We start from the raw sequence: 21,016 nt of genomic DNA, 5'->3' as shown, positions 1-21,016 counted from the left end.
TTGGAGGCTATGTGGTTTCTGGTAACGGTTGCAAATTGCTAATTTCTCGCTAACTGATAGATAGATGTTTTTTCGTTTCACAATCGATTTTGGTTTCCGGCGGCACATTTATAGGTCGTGCCAAAACCAAATAATCACCAACATTGCATTCTACCCACAAAATCAACCGGCATATCAAAATTGTCATTAGTACACTTTGTGTATTTTTGTTTTCACCAACTTAATTTTACAGGTGCTGGTAATTTGGTTGTGGCATGTCCTATAATTGATAAGTAACCAACTTTTGGCATTCAAAATTACTTTTGAAAATTCTAGTGACGCACAACATGAAAAATGTAATTTCCCTAAAAGTTCGAATCCTAGGGAGTAATTAATTTTGACACGATTATACGTATACCTGACATGCGCGTCAGGCGTCACTGCCAAAACTTCTTTTCCAATCGACTTTGCTGGTGTGTGCTTGTTCTCATCGAGCTAAGGCCATTTGGCGACTTGCACAAAGAATTATAAAATAAGTAATTAAATATGACTTCCGTCGCTGAACTAGCTTGTGTTTATTCTGCCCTCATCTTAGCGGATGATGATATTGCCGTTACCGTAAGTAAAATTCAGTTTGCAGTTAATTTCTAGGTTATGTCGTGTTAGTCGCACACGTACAAGGATTGTAATATTTACATCCACTGTTATTTTAATGTTTTTAACAAATCAGTATCAATTTATTCAATAAATAGATCAAGTTGTGATCATTTTTTATACATTTGGCTATATTTTTCTCTTGCAGGCATGTAAAAACTAACTGGCTAACTTTTCTGTTTTATTAGGGTGAAAAGATTCAAACTATCCTAAAAGCCGCTAACGTTGATGTGGAACCTTATTGGCCCGGTTTGTTCGCCAAATCCCTTGAGGGTGTGAACATTAAAGAACTTATTACCAAGATTGGTTCAGGAGTTGGAGCTGCACCAGCAGCTGCTGCAAATGCTGCTGCTCCAGCTGCAGCAGCTGCTGCTGCACCTGCAAAGGAAGAGAAGAAGAAAGAGGAAGAACCTGAAGAATCAGATGATGACATGGGTCTGGGACTCTTTGATTAGGTGTAAACAGTACAAATTGTACTTTAAGAAAATAAACCTTTTATAAATTTTGTTCTTATTCTGTTCTTTTATTGTTTTCCCAAAAATTGGATACAAGACAATGTAATTATGAACTCTAACCTTTTTCAACATAAGGTAACTTTTAACTTGCATTAACTACTGGTAAAATTTCTACCACATGGCTCTTTGAACTCCACACAACTTATTATAATCTGCTAAATGTCTAAACACAATTCTACTAACTCTCCATCTGTCAACGACTCCTCTAGGTCTTGACGTAATAACACAACGGTTGTTAATTCTTAGGGGTGTTGAATTCAAGGGAAATGCTGCAATTTCTTGATCAGCTATTTCTCGAAGTTCTGGGGGTAAAATATCATTTCTCCGTAAAGAATTTACTCGTAAACGCATCGGAGCTAGCTCTGTGGCCAATTTTCGACGTTTCACATCACGAATCATCCACCGGTTAACCCATTTCGTGCGAATTTGTTGAAGCTAAAATTTGAGGTTATAATACTTTAAAATTGTACACCACAAAATTAACCTACATTTTGGTTTTGAAAAACGGAGAAACTGTGAGTAAATAAGTTGGAAACTAATTTTAGATTATTCATTTTATAAGATTTTTTTTATATCGATAAACCTGCTAAAATTGAAATTACACCTACTTCCACCCAGACGTCATTTAGAGCATTAGAGCTACTAAAACAAAAGTCCCTAGATAATATAATATATAAGAACTACCGTGGGAAACTACACACTCTAAAGTTGACAGCATTTTTTTCATATTTTTGAACCAAATAAAGGCACAAAGGGATCAGAAAATCATAGTTTTTGTTGAATATTTTCCATATAAGTACAGTTTTAAAGTAATTTCAAATGACTAATGCCATAAAAGTGCTGTTGCAAAAAAACAGTAACCAACCTTAAGCATTCAAAATTACTTTTGAAAATTCTAGTTACACACAACATGAAAAACGTTATTTCCCTAAAAGTTCGAATTCTAGGGAGTAATTTATTTTTGACACGAGAGTAGGCGTACCAGTTATTCGGGAATCCTAAGCCTAACCCATTAAATTTGTCTCAATCATTAAAAGCCACCTGGTATTTTTTTTTTTTACCTAAGAACGACATTTGTATTAGACTTTTTGGCTGACCAAATGTTTTTGTTCGATACTTCCTTAGTGCTAGAAAGTTAGTCTGTATCCATAGTTACCAGTGCGTGAAGATTTCTCTTTCGTTCACTTCACTTTCGCTTATCGTTTTTCTCTCACTGGTTTTCATTCATTGAATTCTTTCCGATAACGTAATTTTAGAAAAAAATCATTACTTAAAACCTAAATAGTGCAGAAAAATGTTTCATCATGCGATTAACAAGAACAAAATAATGAAATAGAATGTTCAAAATGGCCACCGTTTATTGTTTAAACAATAAATAGTACAGGCAACTTTCATGTTCATTTTTTTCAAATTTCCCGTGTATCGTTTTCATTTTTTTAACACAGATCTGAGTGGATCTGAGTGCTAAAAAAAATGTCCTCTTATCATCTGTCATTAAAAACGTAGTCATTTAAAAATGGGGTAGGAATAATTACGTCACAACTGTGCCTAGTTACATCCCCCTAGGGCCCTAGGTGCTAATTCGTATCCTAAAATAATAACGTTAGACCGTCTGTAAAAATTAAAGTAGTAAAATAAGAGACGTACTCTTGGAGCAAACTTTAACTGAATACTAGTCTACAAAAACAAAAAACCTCTTCAATTCATAATCGGTACGTATTATAAAACCGCAGGGTGTGGAGCACTTCTTTCATATATTACCAATGAATTTCGCCAACGTTGCTTGGCCTCCAAATCGAGCTTTCAGACAAAACTAGGAAGATGTATGTGGGAATTTCGTAGACCAGAACTTTTCGTGCGGACATCGGTATATTTATTACGTCATTATTCCCATTTAAAAAATTGATGACTAATTCGATAACGTATCTTTGCTGACCACGAATTCCACGCTGATCTCCGTCACTTGTTATCCTTGAACCACATTCCTAACTATGCGCGATCGAGACATGGAATAGGTTATCGACCTTTGTATAAAAATAACATTTACTCCGAGCTTCTTTATTGGATATTGATTACAGAAGCTGTTCACATATTAATTGCAAGTCTATCATCATCAAGTAATAACAAAAAAGAAAATAAAACAATAAATAATATCAGAAACAAAACTTAATTCTATCAGAAATGCCCTTTCCTGCATAAATTATTATAAATTACAGTGGTTCAATTAAATAAAAACCTAAAATGAGAATAAAAGGAAATGTTTTTCCTTCTGAATTCCTTCCGATGAAAATAATTCTGCTGTAGCCACCTAGAGAATAATAAATAATAGTTGCTGATGAAGATTTTCTTGGGGCCTGAGGCAGAAGACTGAACTATGCCTAGTTATTTCTTCTTTTGTGCCTTCTCGGCGGCCTTCGTTACTTTACCAGCAGTATCTTTAAAGTTGACAGACTTGATGACACCGACGGCTACGGTTTGTCGCATGTCGCGAACAGCAAAACGACCCAAAGGTGGAAATTCTTGGAACGATTCGACGCACAGTGGTTTAGATGGAACCAGATTGACAATGGCGGCGTCACCGGATTTGATCGACTTCGGATTTTCTTCGGTGGTTTTGCCGGTACGACGATCGCATTTTTCTTTGATTTCGGCGAACTTGCAAGCAATATGAGCAGTGTGACAATCCAAAACTGGAGTGTACCCGTTGGCGATCTGGCCGGGATGATTCAAGACGATCACTTGAGCAGTGAAATCTGCAGCGCCCCTGGGTGGATTGTTTTTGGAATCGCCGGCCACGTAACCGCGACGCAACTCTTTCACGGATACGTTCTTGACGTTGAAACCAACATTGTCTCCAGGCACCGCTTCTTGCAATGCTTCGTGGTGCATTTCCACCGATTTCACCTCAGTGGTCAGGCCTACTGGAGCAAAAGTGACTACCATGCCAGGCTTCAAAACTCCCGTTTCTACTCGTCCTACAGGCACCGTACCAATACCGCCAATTTTGTAAACATCCTAACGACAAAAAAAAATTCGTTACCGACTATGTACTAAGTCCAAACTTTATATAATTTTTATTACAAAACTTTCTATAACTTTTATTACAACCGCAAAAAATCCCCCAGGATTTTTGTTTAGCACTTTTTGTGCTTAAAATACTCCCACCCAAAATCAACGACCTGTTGTTTTTTTTGCGTAGTTTTGGGTTAAATCATAAATTTATAATCATTCGTCTTTTTTTTACCTGAAGAGGAAGACGTAATGGCTTTTCAGTTGGGCGAGATGGAGGCAAAATTGCATCCAAAGCTTCAATGAGAGTTTTTCCTTCAGCTTTGCCTTCCTTGCGTTCGACGCTCCACCCCTTGAACCACGGCATCTTATCAGAAGCTTCCAACATGTTGTCTCCATGCCACCCTGAGATGGGCACGAAAGCAACGGCTGCAGGATTGTAACCGATCTTCTTGATGTAAGACGAAACTTCCTTTTTGATTTCTTCAAAACGCGTCTCGGAATAGGGGGGTTCAGTAGAGTCCATCTTGTTAACGCCAACAATGAGCTGCTTAACTCCCAAAGTGAACGCCAAAAGGGCGTGTTCACGGGTCTGTCCGTTCTTGGAGATGCCGGCCTCAAATTCGCCGGTACCTGCGGCTACGATGAGTACAGCGCAGTCGGCTTGGGATGTACCAGTGATCATGTTTTTGATGAAATCTCTATGTCCGGGGGCGTCAATGATGGTGACGTAGTACTTGGCGGTTTCAAATTTCCAGAGGGCAATATCGATGGTGATACCTCGCTCGCGTTCAGCCTTGAGCTTGTCTAAGACCCAGGCGTACTTGAAGGAGCCCTTACCCATTTCTTGGGCTTCCTTCTCGAATTTCTCGATCGTACGTTTGTCGATACCGCCACATTTGTAGATCAAATGTCCGGTGGAGGTAGATTTCCCGGAATCGACGTGACCAATGACAACGATGTTAATATGGATCTTTTCTTTACCCATGGCTTGTTATTATGTCGCGACCTCCTAGAAATAAATACGAACGTGAATACTGCTACCTACGCCCAAATCATTCGCTTTCTGCTGAAGATCTAATTACTCTCTTCGCCTAATTAATGAGAAAACGGAATTCAGAACCAAATTAACACCGTTAACAACGCATTGAAATCGACAGTATTTTATGACCTTGACGTAATTCATTAATGGGAACATAATATTGCAGAATAATGAAAAACCGGTTAGGATGGCACAGATGTTAGAAGGGCGTGGTTTCGATTAATATTTTGCCAATCACATTCTCCAGTTTGGCCCTAGACAAGGTCATTACCATTTAAAAATTGCAGTTTTCCGCCGGCTATAAGAAATGCAACTTTGAACAATAGGGGCGGCCATATTGTGATGCAATACGCTCAAATCAATAGCAAAATAATCTTATATAGTGAATTTAAATAGCCATGGGTTTATTTGTTGGGATGGGATTCCACCTTCTTGTATTGGCATATGTGCAAAATCATTATTGAGGTAGGTCTAGAAAAATTCGCGATAACATGAAATCGCAGGCACGAAACTTCATTCTCGTTAATTATAATAAGCACATGAGCAATAAAAATTTGATTTAGAAAAATACGAAAGGACCACAATACATACCGGTTCTCTTACAGATGAAGTAAAAATTTTGTAGACTGACAGTGAATTTTGTTTTCGAGAAAAATTATTTAACAAAACAATTAGTTCGTAACAATTTGACACACGCTCTCAAAACTGCCTTAATTTATAAAGGAACCGACGGATAAATTCGGTGCGAAAAGTGAGCGACGGTGAAGTGCCGGTCGGAAAATTTTCACGAAAATCGCGAATATTCAAAGAAAATACCTGTGAAAGAGAATTTCTCGCGTTCCGTTGACTTTTCTACGATTGTCAAATGAAACGGATGAACATTTTGAAGGGTGATAAATGTTAATTTTTGAGAAAAATCAGGAAAGCTCCACTTACCTCTGAAACTGCAGCAAGAGAACGAGAAAAACGACAGTGCTCTCCTAGCCGCGAGCAAACGGAAATAGAAGGAGAGTCTGGTTGGTGGGGATGGAATATTGATTTACGATGCAAGAAAAATGGGTCACATTTAAACAGTTACGAATTTTTCGCACAACGGTGATACTCCGGCGACCCTGTTTAGCGTATTTAATGCGACATTTATCAGTTCGTTTTTATGGAAAATTCATTTTAAAGACGAATAGGGGAAGTGACTAAAATTATTGAACCAATGGGAAAGCTCAAAAAATCAGTAAAGGGATGTGACGTACTGCAGGGTTGAAAGCGTCGCGGGAAATTCAATTCAAATTCATGTGTGAAACGTGAATAAGAAACAATTTATTATTTATCAATATATAATAACTATTTACATAACAAGCAGATATAGGTATCTTAAGGTTTAGAAGGTGATGGCCATAGGGGAAGATAATTGGTCCATCCTCTTATTCCGGGATCCCCACGGGCCACCATGCTCAATTTCTGAGTTTCTTCTGGACTCAGTTTTAGTATTGTATTCAAAACCGGAACTAGACGACTTCTTTCGTCTCCACTGTGCAACGTCACGAACTGAAAATACCACCACAATAAGAACACATTTAAATGTTTACAAAATACACGTCTTATCAAGTTTCCTATCTTATTCTTAAATATACCAACACTTGTTTTCTGATAAGACAGCAAGTGCCTATTACCTTGAACACAACGTTCTTGAGATATTCCAAATTTTCCGCGTGCTTCTCCCTTTCCACGGACCTCTGTTGTCTTCTAATTTCTTCCTTCAACAACTTATTCATTTGCACATGTTTTGCTAAATCCTGTTCTGTGTCTGCCAGTAACGCTGTTAAGTGTGTCACTTTTGACTCTTCTTCACTCAATTGTTTTTTTACAAACGATATTTCTTGCTCAGCATCACTGCCAAGCAATCTCTCTAGTGGAACTGGGTGCATGTTATTTTTATTTGTATTTTCAGTACTCTCAGAACCTTCACCTTCTTCTCTATGCATTGTTGGAAGCGGCGGAAAGGGTAGTTCGGTGGGTGAAGGAGCCTTTTCTATTTTGCTCTGCAATTCAATTATCTCGCGATTATGACGAACTTCCTGTTCCGATAGTTGCTGCCGATAACACTGTGCCAGCGTTTCAGCATGTACCTAACAAGAGATTAGATTAAACAGCGTTATTTGATATTCATTATTTATTTTACCTTCAGACTTCTCACAGTTTCACCATGTTCATTCACCATTTGTTGGTGTTTATTTGTCAACTGGTCATATAAGCATTTCAAATCTTCACTTTCACTGGTGACTTCTTGATATTTGTTGTACAAATCACTCTTCTCGCGAAACACGACTTCATTATCCTTTCTCAAGGTGTCAACCAGGTTTCTAAAAATGATACCAGTTGTAACTAGTAGAAATCCATCAAATTGTTCAATAACTTACTTGTACTCCTTCAGCTCTGAACTTAAAGTCTCACATTTGGTTCTCAGTGCCAACAGTTCTTCAGAAAGTTTTTCTTCTAGGCCGACATCTCTAGTGTGATTCTGTCTCAACACACTTTGCGCTCGAACTTTGTAGTTGTCATAGTCATTCTGCACTATGTTTAGTTCATCTTCTTTCAGTTTCAAAGTATCTTGAGTTTCTCTCAAAGTCTGTTGTAATCCCAGTATTTGACTTCTTAAATGTTCCTTTTCGTCCTTCAAGCTGCCATTGATTTTTTGGTGTTCAGCTATAACTTTCGATAATTCGGTCGACAACTCTTCATTTTCTGAACGAACACTTTCTAACAACTGGGTGAAATGCTGCACTTTATTTTCTTTCTGTAAGACGGTCTCTTCCAGTTCGGTTATTTGCTTCTTATGTGTACTTATTTCTGATTGTGCGGAAGTAATTTTTGCGTTCATCTCTTCAGCACGTTCTTCGAGAAGCTTGTTTTGCTCTCTAACGGCGTTCGCAGTACTCTTCTGTGATTCAAGCTGACTCTTGAGTTTATTTATCTCTTCTTGTCTTTTTTCTAACTTCTGAGACAACTCCTTCACGCTTCGTTCGTAATCTTGCATCTCCAAATTGAGGACGGAATTTTTCTTGCGTTCATTGTTGGAATGTTCTAATGAATTTTTAGTCTGCTGGTGACAAACACTTTCTGCTTTGAGTGCTTGTTCTTTGGCTTCTAAGTCGGCGCTAAGTTTGGCAATTTTTGCTTCAAATTCCTTCTTCATAACTTTATTTGCTTCAAGTTCTTTTCTAAACGTTTGAACTTTGCCACTTATCTGTTTCTTCCAGATTTCGGTATTGGATTTTTCTTTATTTAATTCGTCAATTTCTTTTTTAAGATTGGATATAAGCTCTTCGTTTTCTACAAGTTTTTGCTTATCTTTGTCGATTTCAACAGCGGTGGCTTCCAGTTTCGCGGAATATTCTTTAACTTGTTTCTTGGATGTTTCCAATTCGTCTTCCAATTTGTCACATTGTACTTGTAAAGTGGAAACTGATTTGACAGTATTCGCACATTTTTGCTGAATATCATTTTTTTCATTCTGTTCCTTCACCAACTCGTTGGACAAATCCCGGACTTTTCCTTTCAATTTTACCGCCAAATTTCTTAACTTTCCGTATCTCTCTTCCCACGATCCCTCCAAATCTTTCAACCTATTTACTTCCTCTGACCTTGATATTGTTGATGTAGACATGCTTTCACTTTCAGCATAACTTGAATCTAAATTAGCATTTAACTTTTCTTTTAAAGCCTCGATTTCGTTCTTCAATTCGCGAATTTCGAGATCTTTTTCGATGACTACATTTTCCGTTTGATTTGAATACGTTTCAGTGTTATCTTTATTTTTGAGGTTCTCCACTTCTTGCTGCAATGTTTTTATAATCTCCTCCTTCTGGGTGATATTATCAACATTTTTGTTCGCCTGAGTCTCATATATTTGCATTTTTTTCATGATTTCTTCACAATGTGCTTGGAATTTTGAAATTGTTTCACCCCTTTCCTTCAACGCTTGATTCATTTCATTCATCTCCGTTAAAAGTTCGGCGTTTTCTCTTCTTAATGATTTGACTAGTTCTTCTGATTCATTACTTGTAGGGTCATTTTCATCAGTTTGACATTCTTTTTCTTTTACGTTATAACATTTTTCCTGATGTTTTTGATTCATTTCCATCAATTCTGCATTTTGTTGAACTAACTTGAGGATTTCTTCACTGGTTTTATCAGCAAATTGTTTTTCTGTTACTTTTGAATGATCCAGAGCTTCTTGAAGAATGTAATTTTTTTGTTGTAGCTCATCCAACTCTCTCAAGTGCATACTAACCTCTTCTTCAAGTTTTGATATTACTTTGCGATATTCTATGCAAATTTTTTCATTTTCCTCTATTCTATTTTTGATTTCAATTGTATCCTTTTTGTTCTGGTCATCAAAAACTTTCAACTCTTCTTGATGTTTTTCTGCAAGTTCCATCAACTTATTACTGGTGCTGTCTCTTTCAGCAAGTAAAATTTCAATTTGATTTTTATACTCATCCTGCTGCTGTAAAAGTTGACTAATTTCATCTGTTAATTTTACATTTTCAGTTTTAATTTTTTCCAATTCATTAAGATCTTTACTTTTCTCATCATCAGTTTTGTGTGCTTCTAATTGTTCAATGAATTTAGCATTACTTTCTTTTAAATTTTGATTTTCACTAAGAAATTCTTCATTTTGAGCTGAAATTCTATCAACATGTTCACATAATTTTTGGGATGCTACATTCAACTGTTCCTTCCATTCTTCCACCTGGTCAGTATAAGTTTTAAATAGTAATAAGATCTCATTTTTATTTTCTTTTAATTCTTTGATGTTTCCTGCAAACTTCACTATCTTTGCATGATATGTTCTCAGTTTTTGTTTTAACTTGTCAACAGTTTTCTCCTGATCCTTAAGAAACTTGTCTTCTGTAATTTTAGAAGTTTGCTCTAATTCTTTAATTTTTAAAATTTCTTCTTGTAAACAAACATTAACTTCATTTAATTCTTCATTTTGCACTTTTAATTTTTCATTATCATCTCTTAAAGCTTCCAAATTTTGTATGTTCTTTAATTCCTCTAGTTGTCCTTGTAAGTCATTGGCCAATTTAATTTTTAATTGCAACTCTTCACTTATGGTTAAAATATTTTTATCTTTCTCAGACAAATTTAATTTTAAAGCTTCAATTTTATCCTTTATCACAACATTTTCTGACTGCAGTTTTTTCACTTCTTCTAAACTAATACTCAGCATTTTCTGCAACTCATCAGCTTCATTGCTAACATTTTGACTTTGCAATTTCTGATTGGCATCTTCTAATAATTGCTTACTATTTTCTAAAGTTAATAACTGTTCTTGCTGTTCAAGCCCTAACTTCTTACATTCTTCAAGTTGTTTTTCTAATGTCTCTAAATGAGTTATAAGCTGCTCATTTTCATCTGTCAAACGTTTTGTCTGTCGCTTGTATGACACATTTTCATTATCTAAAACAGTATTCTTGTCTTCACATAAACGCAGATCTTGAGTGCATTTTTTCAATTTATTGTTTAAAAGACTATTCTGGTGTTTCAAGTCTTCAATGGTGGTGACATGAAGCAGTTTCTGTTCTGTAAGACTTTCTATGATTTCATTTGTGGCATTTCCCTCATTTAGTGGGTCAAGTTTAAGTTTATTTTTTAATTCGCTATTTTCTTCTTGCAAAATATCTTTCGCTTGTTTCGCTCTTTGGGCGAGAATTAACAAACGCTCGCATCTTTTAATTAAATCTTCTTTTGACAAGTTTTCCAAAGAAATTTTTTTTGCACTTTCATTTGATGAATTTGTTTCCATTATTTCTATGTTCGTGTAGCAATAATAAATCTACAATTAATGGTGTATCGCATTGTACTTTCATTAATTCAGCAAGTTTTTGACACATCAACACTCTTTTGACATTAGATTACGTCGGCTAGGTACGTCGGTGACGTGACGGGTGAAGTGATGGTGATAGAATGACAAACTTGTACCAACCGAAAATAATGAAAACCATAAAAGTGATTCATCGAATTACTATAATCGTGTCAAAAATAAATTACTCCCTAGGATTTTGGGATATTCGTTACTAGGTTGCCATAAATTTGATTAGGTTGGAGGTTATGTGGTTTCTGGTGACAAACAAAAGATATCGTAACCGTAAGGCAGCGAAATCTTTGTAACAGTTGCATAATGTGGCTATATTTCTCGCTAAGTAATAGATGTTTTTTCGTTTCACAGTCAATTTTGGTTTCTGGCGGCATATTTAGTTGGATTTAATCTGTCAATTGATAGTAAGTAACCAACCTTAAGCACACAAAATTACTTTTGAAAATTCTAGTTACACACAACATGAAAAACATTATTTCCCTAAAAGTTCGAATTCTAGGGAGTAAATTATTTTCGACACGATCATACACAAGGCGAAAACGCGAAAAGTTGATTGAAAATAAGGATATGTCGATTTTGGTTTATGCATATCTGGAAGGTCCGATAAAGATATACGCTTAGTTCCACGGTTTTTATTTATTTGGACGGAAGTTGTTTTCATTATAGGATAATTCCCACTTGAAATTATAAAATATTTCATTCAAAATGGATTTCAGCATGAATGATGTATCTGATGAAGAATTAGTGAGCACTTTTAAATGTGGCTAATCAGGATTCAAAACTCGATTATTTGTAGGTTACTCAATGGTTAAATAATGCTGCAGTTGCTCGAAGCTCTTCTGAGAAATTAGAATATTTCCATAAGTTAAAAGAAGTGTTACTTCGCAAGTCACCTCATCTACTTCAGAAATTTTTACCCAACATTTTAAATTTTACCACTGACAAAAATGGGGACATCAAAAGGGCTCTAGTAGGGTTTATAGAAGAACTGTGGTAAGTTGATACATTTATAAAATTAAAAAATTTGTAACATTGTTTTTTAGTAAATTACGTGAATCTTTATTACCAAAAGTGATGTTGAACCTTCACATGTTGTTGTGTGATGAATCAATAGCTGTTCAAAAACGTGTAATTCAAGCTTTAATTGGTATATATCGAAAAACATTAGGATGGCTTTGTAAAGCATCTTTAGTAACTGAAGAAATGGAAAATACTTGGAAACAATTATCAGCCATAAAACTAGAAATAGCCAATATGATAGACAGTGATAATGATGGAATTAGGACCAGTTCTGTGAAATTTTTAGAATGTGTAGTTCTACTTCAAACATACCCAGATCAAACTGAAAGCAGTAAACCAAATGACTTTTCATTAGATGATGTACCATTAACATTAAAGATAGCAAGAAGGAGAAAATTAGAAGAAGAAGCAAAGTACTTAAATTTTAGTATTAAGTATTTTATCCAGTAATAATGTTGTTCTTTATAGTACACTTTTTGAATTACTTTTAAAATTTCATGGATCTCCTCACATTAGCAGTGCAAATTTGTTAACATGTTTAGGAGTTGTTACAAATATTGCAAAAAGTCGTGCAGAATTTATGTCAAGAGTTGTGTCAGCAATTGAATCTCTTTACAATAATTTACCACCAACATTAACTACCACACAAGTTAATTCAGTAAGGAAAAAGTTAAAAACTGAAATTGCAGGACTCATCAAACATCCAGCAGCTTATGAGTTTGTTGAGAAATTAACTCCATTGCTGATAGATTTAGGTTTGTGTTGTGTTACAAATTTAATGGAGTTTGCATTTTTTTATTTTTTAGGCTATTCACAACAAGACATAATTAAAATAGTACCAAAAGCAGAAGAGAGGAGAAAATACTGCAAAAGGACCTTATCATTAGAATCACTTCAAATTTATAACAAGAGACCTCGTTTAGATCCCCAAATTGAGTTTGATAATGATACAAATGATAGTGAGCCACAATCTCTTCAGGATTTAAATGAACAGTTTGTGGCAGAGAATTTTTCATTAGAAAGAGCTGTACAACTTATATTTTCCTCTATAAGTAAACTTCCATCTACAATGCCCTCAGAATTCAATAAAGAATATGGCAAATACCTTGAATCAGGAAAAATTGGTCAGGTAGATGTTGTAACAAAAATTTTAGCTTCTCAATTTACTGAAGCAGGTATTTCCCCTCCTGGAAGAGCACTTCTGAAAAGAAGTGATGAAATCAGACTAGAGAAAGAATTAGAGGAGGAAAAAGAGGAAAAAGAAAAGGTAATTTAAATATTGGCTGCGCAAATGGGGAAATTCAAAAAATTTAAATAGTAGCTGTCAAGTGTTATATTTTTTGAAAGGATTTTTAACCTCCACAAATAGTAAAAGGTTGTTTTAAATTGTTCTATTTAAATAAAAATGTCTCATTTTCGCCTTTAGATTTTGAGATTAAGATTAGATGGAGGATAAAAAGGTCTTCCAAAAAATATCACATTTAACTTGTTGCCATTTAAAATTGATGAGTTACCCCTTCCCCTGGTGCCACCATTGTGTAGAATAGAAAAGTATAACACGTTATAAATACAAATTAACCTGTTCAAGGATTTTTGCAACAAAAAAAAGGACATAAATTTAATTAAAGGTGCGCGTATCAAGTTTGGACGACACTCCGTAACAGCGTAATATCGTAACATCACAGCGTCCCATCAGTTGTCGGTCTTTCAGCGTCGCACCACATGTGTGCGGAGGGCGTAACAAAGTAGCGTTTAGTCTAGTGTCAGTCAGTAGTCAACGACTGATGGAATGGCATTATGTTCGCCCCTATGATACGCGGCGATGTTACGTTGCGCCTCAACCTCGAGAACACCGTGCAACAAAAAATTGTTACGCGACGATGTTACGTTACAATGTTCTGTTGCATGTCTGTACGCACCTTAAAACGAAACATGCTTAACATAATTTTATTTTTTAGTTACAAAAAAAAGAAAAAAATAAAGTGCCGCGAATAAAGACATTGAAATTATCTGAAATAACAAAACCTCTTGAAAAAGAAACGAAAGAAAAGTTGTTGATCGGTTCGATTAACAGACTATTAACTGCAGACAAAACTGCAGCAAAATGTTTGTATCAGAAATTAATTACTACGATCGCAGCTTGCTTTAGTCCAACTGTAAGACAAACAGTATTGACATTTTTACTATCAGATTTACGAACACATGTTGATCTCGCGCTAGCTTGGCTCTTTGAGGAGTATGGCATTTTGCAAGGATTTTCTCGAGTTCCCCCACTAAGGAAAGATACGAAACTGGATAAGAGTTACAACACGTTACTTTGTACATTTATAAATGCTTCATCAAATGATTCTGCGGTCTTTTCCCGTCTTCTGTTAGAAGCCCCGCTGATAACTGACGAAGCTCTCGATAAAGTTCATCAGCTCTGTAGAGAAGAAAAGAAATGTACATGGGCGTTGGGTTTATTACGTGACTTAGCTGTACGCAAACCACCAAAACAGCTTATGTTTTTGAATGCTCTGTTATCGTATACCACCTACGAATGTAACGTCATAAGAGACTGTGCGATTTCGCATGTTCTAGAACTACATCAGAGAGCAGATTTGAAGTTAGTTATTGAAGAATTCGCTAGAATGAATTTAGAATTTTTAAAACTACAAAGACCCCCGGAAAGTTTATGCGGTTTTAGCCAAGGTCGCCTGAAAAGTGAAACATGGGGAGATGATTTTATAAAAGCTTGTCTGTTGCCGTATATCTCGCTGCTACCAGCTAACGAAACTCTCATTCACGATTTAGCGAAGGTCTATGTGCAAACAGGAGCCAACATAAAGCGAATTATTCTGCGTTTGCTCGAGACTCCTATTAGATCGATGGGTATGGATTCGCCAGAGCTTTTGAAATTAGTTGAAGATTGCCCCAAGGGTTCCGAAACGTTAGTCACCAGAGTTATACATGTTCTAACTGATAAGGGTCCACCGAGCGCACAACTAGTACAAAGAGTCAGAGACTTGTATCATACAAGAGTTTCTGACGTAAGGTTTCTCATACCTGTATTAAATGGATTATCAAAGAAAGAAGTAATTTCGAATTGTTTTTTATGTTTTTAATTTGTATCATATTTCGTTTTGTAGGTTATTGCGGCGTTACCAAAACTTATAAAATTGAATCCAGTTGTGGTAAGGGAAGTTTTTAATCGGCTCTTGGGCTTGCATGGTGATAGCCCCATCACGCCAACCGAATTATTAGTTGCTTTACATTTAATAGATTCGAATCGAGCCGATTTGAAGACCATCATTAAAGCTACATCAATGTGTCTTCAAGAGAAACAAGTACTTTTGAAAATTTTAATTCGTTGTATACAATTTACCGTTTTAAATTTTAGGTCTTTACGCAAGAAGTATTGGCGGTAGTTTTGCAACAACTGATGGACCAAACACCGCTACCAACTCTGCTCATGAGGACTGTCATACAAGCTTTAGGGAGCTATCCTAGACTCTCTGGTTTTGTAATGAACATATTGCAGCGTCTGATTCTAAAGCAGGTAATATTTTCCCAACCCCATTATACGAGAATAAGACAGTTGTTACTGAAAAAAAAGTTTAGTTTGTTTATGTTACGATTTTTCACAGGTTTGGAAACAAAAAGTCGTATGGGAAGGTTTTATAAAATGTTGCCAAAGAACAAAACCACAAAGTTTTGCTGTATTGATGCAGTTACCAGCGCCGCAGTTGTCTGATGCTCTTACAATTTGTCCAGAATTAAAAGAACCTTTGAAAGAACACTTAATGAACTTCACTGAGGGACAAAGATCGCATATTCCGTTAACAATTCAAGAAATCATTTTGGGACCTTATATGCAACATCCATCAGGAACAACAGCTGTTTCTCCAACAGTCCCTCCACCTGTTACCACTCCAACTGAGGATGCGGTAAATATTTTAATACGTGTTAAAATTATGATTTTAATGTGTAATACGATTTTTTAAAAGGTTACAACTGAACCTGCCGGACAACAAGCAGCCGAACCCTTACCCCCTGGAATGGAGTAATAAGCTAAGTCTTTTATATAAGTTTTTAAATGATTATCTATTTTATTAATTTTGAAAATAAAATAAAATTATAATGTTATCATGTTGGTTAATTATACTTGAAAAGTTAATTCGATTTTTGCGATTGAAGAACCTCGAGAACTGGAATCAGATTTTGAACTTTTCACGTCGGGCAGGTCCTTTTCTTTGCTACAAGTCGGCGTAGATCTTGTGGACTCGGTAAGGTTAGAAGAAGTTGAAAGGGTTCGCTTATCGGGTAACTTGACGTCGTATTCGATTGTGTATCTGGTAATCAAGGGTGCCATCTCCTGGTAACGTATTGACATTTCAATCAATCGCTGCATCACATGGGCATTTGCTTCTTTAAGTTGACGAATCTCTAGATCTCTCTGCAATTGTATGAGAGAATATAGTTTATGGTAGATATTCGATTGCATCATCAATTTGAGTCCGGTAGGTGAGTTATAACCGTATCAGAGCCGGAAAGTGTCAGTAAGCATTAAGCAACACCTACCGGACTGTTTTAATTTTATACATCAAATCTGACATTGAAAAGTGAAATAATCAATCAAAAAACAATAGCAACGGCCGTTGCTACAGGAAAAAAGGGTGATGCAATTTTCAGGGTATTATTTTTTAATTTTTGAAATAAAGTAACGATACACAAGATACTTCCAGCATGAAATAAACCAGTATTTTTATTACGGCAACTTACATCGTAAAGTTCCTTCTCTTTTCGATTAATTTTTTTTTCAACTAACTTTAAACAGTGTTCCGCTCTTTTCAATTTTTCATCCTTGACTCCCATATCTTTTTCAGTTTTTAAATATTCATCTTCCAAATCGAGTAATCTCTCTTTTGCTTGATTTCTTTTAATTTCGAGATCACTCAAGATAGCTTGCACTTCTGTAAAAGTAAATGTAAAAAAAAAACTCAATCACGAAAAGCTAAATAAATCATTTGTTACTGTGTACCACCCACTAAGTTGTAAAATTTTATTCTCTATGCTGTCACAAAACCTAGACCTCTTACCCTCTAGTTCTTGTCTTTTCGCGGTAACTTTTTTTCTGTTCTCTCTCAGTACATCATTTACGAGCAACATTTGGTTTTCAAGCATTTTCATTTCGTGCATTTCTTTACCTGAAATAGTTAAATTAATTTTCAATAATTTCAGTGCGACTACACTTACCTTCATCTTCAACAGCTCCAAGACTCTGTTTAAAAGCAGCGTTTGTTAAATTTACAACTTTCAGCGTGTTTTCCATCGCAAGAATCTCTTTCTCGGCCTTCTTAATTTTAGTATCTAATTCATCTCCCTCCTGTTGCAGCAAAAATTTTTCTTGTGCATTTTTTATTTTAAAGTATGTCACTGACAGCGGTTGTCCATCTTCATCTTTTCCCAAACTTGTCAGGATTATATCATATTTTTTCTTAAATTGTTCTAGTCGTATGCGTCTTTCAACAATGTCACACTTTAATCTTCCCCTATCTTCGTTCAGATTTCTGCGCTTTGCAAGCAAAATATCTTTATTAGTTTCTATTTCTATAATTCGTTCTTGTGTGGCCTAAAATTTATTTGGTGTTTTTAAATCTCTTAAATAATAAAATTCCAATATCAACCTGCTCTAGAGTTAACTTAAATTTTTGCATGGTGTAAATACTTTTTTCTTCTTTTTTCATTGCTTTATTCAGTTGGTCAACACGTAAGCGAAGAATATTTTCTTCGACTTGATTTTCCTGTATACTGTTTTTTAAAGCTTGCAGTTGCTTTTGACCGCCTTCAAAACTCAAATTTTGACTCTGCAGTTTATCTTTCAAAAGACCTAATTGACTCTGATCAGCTACTATCGCCGTAGTTAGTCTTCGCATGTCGTCCCTGATCTTATTGACTTGATCTTTTAACAAATTTTTAATCTAAAATGCTATTAAATTGAACAATCATTTAAGCTGATAACGCCGCTGCATACTTCTGCGTGTTCCCCCATTTTGTTCTCTAGTTCAATAAGACGAGCTTCCAATACTTCAGTATCTTCATTATGGATTACATTTTCATTAATGAGAATCTTTCGTTGTACTTCGTCAATTTTATAATCCTAACAGTTAACAGTTTATACTTGATGAGATGACAAATACCACAAGCAACCTACCAGTTCATACGCATCTTCTTTTCGTTTCGCCAAAGCCTTACGTTGATCCTCGTTGTGTTTTCGCAGATGGTTAATATTGTTCGTGACTCCGTAAATGTCAAGATCCTTCATTTTTCCAACATTAAATTGTACCTGCAGCTCATGCTGTACTCGAAAATAATTATTTTGCAACATTTCAACATCAATTTGCGAGGCCCTCTGTTGTTTCTGCTCATAATCGATCAATTTTTCTAAGTGTTTAGTACGTTCGTCGGCGGAAACTGTTGTTTTCTTCAAGTTTTCACTTCTCGTTCTTAAAAGATCCAAATTGGCCCGGAATTCCATAATCTTTTTTTCTTTATTTTCAATTTCATCGCTCAAATTTTTTCTACGTCCTCGTTCTTTTTGTAATTGGTGAGCAGCACGTATCATAGTTCGTCTTAAACTATCTGCCTACAAATTAATACAAAACAGGAAGTAATCTAACTGTAGTCTGTTGTAATTACCTGATTACTTAAAAGCAACAGGTATTGTGTCAATTCATTTAATTCTCTTCGCATTTTCGAATTCAACAAATTTAACTGTTGGGCTTCATGTTCTACATCATTGTTATTTCTGACTTCATTTTCATAAAACTGTTTTTGTTCTTCAAGTTTTTCTTGTTCTTTATCTATTATTTCCTGCATTTCGAAGATTTGTACTTGCAATCGATCTATGTCGCCATCACGCTGATGTAGTATCTTTACTGAATCCTTCCATTGTTGAATGAGAGCATTTCGTTCCGTGATTTGCTGCTTGATTATTTTTCCTTAAATCGATTCATGTAATTATGTATTAACACTGTTAGATTAAATTATTAGGTAAATGGTGACCTGTATTACGGTTAGTCAATATACTTTGTTTTATCTGACAATATTACATCTATTAACTTATATATTTTCGTCTTTTTTGAGAAAAGTAACAATACGTAAACAAATGGCGTGGCAATTTACTCTCACCACTGTCTTGGTTCATAGTAGAAATAAAAAAAGCAACAGTAAAGAAAAAGCAAACTTTCGCTTTTTACACGCTTCATACACTCGTGTATGATAAAAAAGGATCTTCTTATCGGAGGTTGGGTTGGCGTAGGTCAGTTATTACTAGTTGCAGCTTGACAAAACGGCGCAGCAGTTAATAATAATTAATAATATTGTTAAATCCTTTTTTTTTACGGGTTACATTGTTTACCGGGCAGGATTCACTTTGGCCGCCAAGATCTCCCAATTTAAATCCTTGCGATTTCTTTTATGGGGGCATTTAAAACAGCCGGTCTATAGCCAGCCGATAAATTTGGTAGAAGAACTAACTGGACGAGTCGTCCAAATTCGGGAAGAGCGCGAAGGGCACAGGTGTATGTCACACATCAAGCACATTTTCAGCATTTACTGTGATTAAGGTTGGGTAAAAGTAAAAGTGCTTTGTACGTTTTTTCGACACAATTCAGTGTCAGTGTCAAATTTCTTGCGTGGTAACTGGTAATCGTTTTCGTTGTCATTTCACTTTCATTTGCTCTTCATTACCACGGGTAAATAATAAAAATAAAATCTCGTATGTGTGAAACAGTGATTAATGAGCTCTAAAAAAATTAAATACTGTAAAAAAAAATTGGACAGTGATAGAATTGCCATCCATTAGGTAATAGGTTAGTTGTGATCCAAAGGACAGTATGTTTTGTTTATCGATAATTTAAGAGTGAGCGTTTCACTTTCCAAAGGAACAATGTTAAATACCTAATGTAGACAAATTAAGTCAGATCTTTTTTAGACTTATTTTCTAATTCCTTTACGTTTAACTTAAAAAATACGGCTTCGAAATGCATCAATTATTATTTCTTATTACGATTTGCTTTGTACCTTTGTCACTGTTATTGTAGTTAGGCACATATTTTATTAAATATAAGACTGACCTGTGCGTTCCAACATCCGTTCGTAGTTGGTAATGTCGCAAACCATTTTTTCAACGGTTTGTTTTCGATTGGTATATTCCATTTCCAAATTTTGCCTTCTGGCCTCAAGTTCATTGTATTTCCGATCGTCTTGTTTTGAAAACTTCTTGATTAATTCATTATCGTCGTCTCTTTTTTGAAGCGATTCCTCCCACGCTTTGAGAGCCTCAGTATCCCAGTCGGTTTCCGATTTTAGTTTGTCCAATTTCTTGGTATATCTCTCCAACAAATTTTTTTGAAGCCTTTTACGTTCGTCTATATCAACAATCTTTTTGCCGTAGTCTCTGATATCAGACTCAAATTTTTCTTTTTCTGAAATATTAATCCGAAGCTTACTTTCTTCTGATTGAAGTTGTTGGGCATGGGCCGTGATCAAATTCTAAAACGTTCACTTAGAATTTGTTCGATACAGTGACGAACGTCGTTTACCTGGTTTTGTTCACATTCTTGGTTTATGTATTTTAAGTGGTTGTCGAGATTTTCTACTTTTTGAGCCGCGGTTTCAAAAACAGTCTTTTCTTTAACTTTTTGAAGAGTGAGTCTGGCAACTTCTTCTTCGAGTTGTCGATTCTCTTCGTTTGCCACTGGTATTTGGAAACCGTCTTCCCATCCCAACTTCTTCAAGATATCTTCCAAATAATTCGACATTTTTTAAATTGACACGCGATTCGCGTAAAATTACTTTTGTGTCATCGATGAAGTTTGTTTAGGTGCAGTTTACGCGGTTGCCTCGGCAACCGCCCCTCTCGTTCTAAATTTA

The 21,016-nt window shown here is 35.5% G+C and overlaps 6 protein-coding genes across 6 annotated transcripts; 2 read left to right on the top strand and 4 right to left on the bottom strand.

Annotated features, from left to right (window-relative positions):
* Positions 1 to 409: 409 nt before the first annotated feature.
* On the top strand, positions 410 to 1,146 carry RpLP1 (Ribosomal protein LP1). Its single transcript, XM_069048391.1, has 2 exons — positions 410 to 597; positions 822 to 1,146. Exons 1-2 carry the CDS (start codon positions 526 to 528, stop codon positions 1,086 to 1,088), a joined length of 339 nt encoding a protein of 112 aa, XP_068904492.1. The 5' UTR covers positions 410 to 525; the 3' UTR covers positions 1,089 to 1,146.
* Positions 430 to 1,797, bottom strand: mRpS14 (mitochondrial ribosomal protein S14). The gene is made up of 2 exons (XM_069048387.1): positions 1,637 to 1,797; positions 430 to 1,583 (listed from the first exon to the last, which is right to left on the bottom strand). The coding sequence occupies exons 1-2, from the start codon at positions 1,700 to 1,702 to the stop codon at positions 1,260 to 1,262; spliced, it is 390 nt and encodes a 129-aa protein (XP_068904488.1). The 5' UTR covers positions 1,703 to 1,797; the 3' UTR covers positions 430 to 1,259.
* Positions 1,798 to 3,190: 1,393 nt separating this feature from the next.
* Positions 3,191 to 6,285, bottom strand: LOC138131389 (elongation factor 1-alpha-like). The gene is made up of 3 exons (XM_069048369.1): positions 6,136 to 6,285; positions 4,393 to 5,169; positions 3,191 to 4,163 (listed from the first exon to the last, which is right to left on the bottom strand). The coding sequence occupies exons 2-3, from the start codon at positions 5,143 to 5,145 to the stop codon at positions 3,531 to 3,533; spliced, it is 1,386 nt and encodes a 461-aa protein (XP_068904470.1). The 5' UTR covers positions 5,146 to 5,169; positions 6,136 to 6,285; the 3' UTR covers positions 3,191 to 3,530.
* A 206-nt stretch (positions 6,286 to 6,491) lies between these two features.
* LOC138131373 (GRIP and coiled-coil domain-containing protein 2-like) lies at positions 6,492 to 11,158 on the bottom strand. Its single transcript, XM_069048338.1, has 4 exons — positions 7,614 to 11,158; positions 7,376 to 7,556; positions 6,867 to 7,322; positions 6,492 to 6,741 (listed from the first exon to the last, which is right to left on the bottom strand). Exons 1-4 carry the CDS (start codon positions 11,006 to 11,008, stop codon positions 6,568 to 6,570), a joined length of 4,206 nt encoding a protein of 1,401 aa, XP_068904439.1. The 5' UTR covers positions 11,009 to 11,158; the 3' UTR covers positions 6,492 to 6,567.
* Positions 11,159 to 11,573: 415 nt separating this feature from the next.
* On the top strand, positions 11,574 to 16,225 carry Sym (symplekin scaffold protein). Its single transcript, XM_069048339.1, has 10 exons — positions 11,574 to 11,824; positions 11,877 to 12,073; positions 12,124 to 12,513; positions 12,569 to 12,855; positions 12,907 to 13,367; positions 14,059 to 15,174; positions 15,229 to 15,426; positions 15,480 to 15,638; positions 15,727 to 16,026; positions 16,087 to 16,225. Exons 1-10 carry the CDS (start codon positions 11,786 to 11,788, stop codon positions 16,144 to 16,146), a joined length of 3,207 nt encoding a protein of 1,068 aa, XP_068904440.1. The 5' UTR covers positions 11,574 to 11,785; the 3' UTR covers positions 16,147 to 16,225.
* LOC138131377 (coiled-coil domain-containing protein 39-like) lies at positions 16,158 to 20,904 on the bottom strand. Its single transcript, XM_069048344.1, has 10 exons — positions 20,686 to 20,904; positions 20,218 to 20,635; positions 18,779 to 19,080; positions 18,294 to 18,725; positions 18,114 to 18,239; positions 17,767 to 18,060; positions 17,336 to 17,711; positions 17,179 to 17,286; positions 16,862 to 17,052; positions 16,158 to 16,535 (listed from the first exon to the last, which is right to left on the bottom strand). The coding sequence occupies exons 1-10, from the start codon at positions 20,902 to 20,904 to the stop codon at positions 16,239 to 16,241; spliced, it is 2,763 nt and encodes a 920-aa protein (XP_068904445.1). The 3' UTR covers positions 16,158 to 16,238.
* Between the last annotated feature and the right edge of the window lie 112 nt (positions 20,905 to 21,016).

Source organism: Tenebrio molitor, chromosome 5 (genome assembly GCF_963966145.1).
Source record: "Tenebrio molitor chromosome 5, icTenMoli1.1, whole genome shotgun sequence".
NCBI lineage: Eukaryota > Metazoa > Arthropoda > Insecta > Coleoptera > Tenebrionidae > Tenebrio > Tenebrio molitor.
This window is presented reverse-complemented; position numbering and strand designations above follow the sequence as displayed.